The sequence below is a fragment of the Humulus lupulus genome, chromosome 3 (genome assembly GCF_963169125.1).
Source record: "Humulus lupulus chromosome 3, drHumLupu1.1, whole genome shotgun sequence".
Lineage (NCBI taxonomy): Eukaryota > Viridiplantae > Streptophyta > Magnoliopsida > Rosales > Cannabaceae > Humulus > Humulus lupulus.
Window position 1 is genome coordinate 252435355 of NC_084795.1, and position 4364 is coordinate 252439718.

The following is a 4364-nucleotide window of genomic DNA, read 5'->3' on the forward strand; positions in this document are numbered from 1 at the left end:
TTACGATCAAAGGGACGTAAACATCAAAGTTTTATTCAACATTTTTGTTCATGCGATTTTAAAGGTGTTTTATTATGAATGGAGACTGAAAATATTTTTGTTTGATTACTTGCATTTAAGATAAATATTTTATTTTAAATTACGGATATCCAAATGCTTCATGTTTTAATTAGAATATTTTTAACAAAGTTTTATGCACTTTTTAGTCTATCATTTGGTTTTCAAGCTTTAAAACGATTTGAAATGACTAGTACCCTAATGAGGTCATAGGGTTAGGGTTTTGGGGGTTACAGCTAGGGCTTTTAGGTTATGATTTTTGTTTGAACAAAAGAAGAAGAAGAGATTTGAAAATTTTAGGGTTAGGTTTTTGTTTTTAATTTTTATATCTATTTACTTTTAGTTTTAATTAAATTTTGTTATACCTAATTTTGGATATGATGATGAGGCACCCAACATGGAAATCAGTTGATTGGGTTGTTTGAGATGGGCCAAATGGCCTAATTCCCCCACGAGGTCGCCAAGTGTCACCTCACTTGCTTTGGATGTCACCAGACCGACACTTGCTTTGGACATCACCAAATCTAAGATTGGCGAGGTCATGGTTGGGCAATGCCCATGTCACCTTCTCTTATAGACTTGGCATTCCCAGTTTGAAGCTTTACTCTCAGATGGTGTGTGCAAGTAACATTTTCAGATTTGGTGACTACGGTGTCAGAAAACATCCTCACTCTTGTAGAGATTATACCATACCGGGCATGGAAAAAAATCTTCTGTCCCAAAAAGCATGTCCCCACCCTGTCCCACCAACAAATTTAAGCCACTTGGTTTCTTCATTTATTAAGTACTTTAATAAAAATTTGTAACGTTAACTAAGGTTAAGTGAATAGTTAACTTTCACCCCACAATTAATGCTATATTCTCTCTCTCTCTCTCAGAATTGTAAAAGTCTCATTTTAATTCAATAACAATATCCTTCAAAGTAAATAATATTTTATACAAACAAATTTCATTTTTTTCATCTCCTATCCTGCTGCTGCAGAACGATTTTTTTTTTCTGGGTTTCTCCTATTTTATTGAAGAAGAAGAAAACAAGTAAGCTCCATTTTCTATTTTTTTATTTTTTATTTTCTTTCTTTAAAATGAATATTCACATAGACCATATATTCAAATCACACATATATAGGATTTTTTTTTTTTGCTTTTGCTGAATCACACGTATATAGAATTATATATAATCAAATATTTTGTTTTATTCATTCGTTTTTTTTAAGGATTTTATTTTATAAGATGTAGAAAATATCTTGTTTTATTCCTTGTATCTTATTCCTATTATATATATATATATATTAATTTTTACTTTTTAAAATTTTGTTATATTAGTTTGATTCTATATATTCTTATATAGTTATAGTTATTAGTTTACTTTATAACAAATTATTAATTATTAATATTTAATTTATTCATTAATATATTTTTAACATCTCACTTATTTATATAATATACAGGATTATGAATATTGATACAAATAATGAGGAACAACACTCCAACAATCAAAGGAATGAAGATCAAGAAGCTACAAATGATTACGCTGTAAAAATAATGCAAATTCATTCCAACATTCCTGATGATGAGATACCAAAGGTTAGTATGGAATTTGAAACTGAAGAACAAGCTTATAATTTTTATAATGTTTATGCTTATAAGGTTGGTTTTAGCATACGGAGAAGCAAAAGTCATAAGGATAATGAAAATGGAAAAATAAAAAATAGAACTTTTTGTTGCTCATGTGAAGGCTTTCGGGAGAAAGATAAACGAAATGATAATGTGAAATGTCATCGTGCTACAACAAGATTTGGTTGTTTGGCAAGGATGAAGATAAAACTTCATCAATTTGGAAAATATCAAGTTATTGAATTTAATGCAGAGCATACACATGTGACTTCAAGCCCCAGTAAGAGTCACTTACATAGGTCACAAAGAAGAATAACCCCTGCTCAAGCATCTGAAATTGAAATGGCTGAGAATTCAAGAATTGCTCCTAAAGCCAGTATGGAACTAATGATTAGGCGAGCCGGCGGACATGAAAATCTTGGATTTATTTTGGATGATTGTCGAAATTATATACGCACCAAAAGAACAATTCAAATGCATGCAGGAGATACAGGTGGTGTTCTTGAATATCTTCAAAAGATCCTAATTTTTATTATGCATTGCAAGCGGATGAAGATGATTTGTTAACAAATATATTTTGGGCGGATGCACGAATGAAGGAATCATATTATAACTTTGGTGATGTTGTTAGCTTTGACACAACCTACCGAAAAAATCATGATTGTCGACCTTTTGCTATGTTTGTTGGGGTAAATCATCATAAACAAACCACTATATTTGGGGCTGCATTGTTATATGATGAAACTACTGAAACATTTATGTGGTTATTTGACACATTTGTAGAAGCTATGTCATGGAAAAAACCAAAAACTATTCTTACTGATCAAGATGCGGCAATGGAAAAAGCATTAAGATCCCAATGGCCAGAAACGTATCACCGTTTATGTATTTGGCATATGTATCAGAATGCAGCTAAACACTTGAGTAGTGTTTTTGAAAGATTTCGTGAATTTGCTACTGATTTTGGAAATTGCATATATGAGTATGATGAAGAATGTGAATTTATTGAGGCTTGGGGGAACATGCTTGGGAAATATAATCTTGAAAATAATGATTGGTTGGCACAACAGGTCAGGGTTAAGGAGAAATGGGCTTTAGTATATGGAAGAGAGACTTTTTGTGCAAATATGACTACTACACAGCGAAGTGAAAGCATGAATAATGTACTTAAAAAGTATGTCAGCTATCAACACACTATGTTGCGTTTTTTAGAGCATTTTGAGAGGTTGATTGATGATCGACGTTATGAAGAGTTAAAAGCCGACTTTAGAGTAAGTCAACGTAATTTGGCACCATCACTTCCAATTGAAATTTTGAATCATGCAGCGAATGTGTATACCCCTGCAGTGTTGAGAATGTTTGAGGTTGAGTTTTCAAAGGCTTATAGTTGTGCTATGGAACTTATTACTGAGTTAGGAGTTATGAGAGAATATAAGCTTACTCCGAATGGTAAGTCTTTTCACCACACAGTTAAATATGATTCATCGGCTAATACAACAATATGTAGTTGCAAGAAGTTTGAGTTTGCAGGAATATTATGCTCACATATTCTTAAAGTCTTTTCCTTTCATAATATTGTGAAAATACCTTCTCAATACATTTTAAAGAGGTGGACAAAGCATGCGAAGATGGGAGTTACAAGTAGTACCTTTGAGATTAAACAGGGAGATGATCCTAAAGCAAGTTTGGCATTACGTTATCAAGATTTGTCAAGATCCTACACTCATATTGTAACAAAAGCATCAGTAACTGAAAAAGCCTATAAACTTGCTAGAGATGGTTTTAAACAACTTTCAGATGATGTGGATGCTTGTTTGGAAGAAGATACCGTTGGAAGAAAAGAGGAGAATCGTACTACCAGTGGAATCAATACAACAATAAAAGGTATAAAAACAAATAATAAGAGAATTCGTGGTAGTTCTTCTACACGTCCAAAGAATGCTCTTGAGAAGATGCGTAAAAAAACTTGTCTACAAAACAGGTACTTATTCTTATTTTTTTAACTTTATGTTTTCAATTCTATAATTTTATAATATTAAATGTTATATATTTTATCTTACAGGTTTCACAAGTCTTTAACAACAATAATCAAGTCAACAATTATATGCCACTTTGTCAACCAGATTTTTCATTCCCGACTACATCATATAATCCTAACCATGTAATATACTATATGTTTTATTTAATTTTTTTTATCAAGAACCAATTTTATATATATTTATATCTTTTTATTTTTACAGATTAATATGGCACCTGAAAATCCAAGCATACAAATAAGCATGACTGAATTACTTTTACAGGTATATTGACTTTATTTAATAATAATAATAATAAATGCATTGCTTAATAAAAAATTTATTATGCAGGCCGAGAAGACACCTATTGGATTTGAAGATAGTCAATCTTTCAAGAATATCTAAGAATTTGGCTTGGTGGAGTTAGCAATTTTTAAAGGCACAAATTTATTGATATGTTTTGGAATTTAATTTATAATTATGATTATGTGGAGTTAGAAGATAACTTTTATAAAGAATTTTGTTATTTTTAACAATTGTGTGGAATTTTGTTATATATATATATATATATATATAAAAGATGTTATATAAATTCATACGAGCAAAACAAAAGAGTTGGACAAAAATTTGAAAAATTAAATAACAGTGGGGTGTGAAATAAAGGCATATTTGTCAATA

General features: G+C 30.7%; 1 protein-coding gene across 1 annotated transcript; it reads left to right on the forward strand.

Moving 5' to 3' along the window:
• The first annotated feature begins 1509 nt into the window (after window positions 1–1509).
• LOC133825565 (protein FAR1-RELATED SEQUENCE 12-like) lies at window positions 1510–4091 on the forward strand. Its single transcript, XM_062258491.1, has 5 exons — window positions 1510–2047; window positions 2218–3652; window positions 3734–3785; window positions 3912–3971; window positions 4038–4091. The coding sequence occupies exons 1-5, from the start codon at window positions 1510–1512 to the stop codon at window positions 4089–4091; spliced, it is 2139 nt and encodes a 712-aa protein (XP_062114475.1).
• Window positions 4092–4364: the final 273 nt, after the last annotated feature.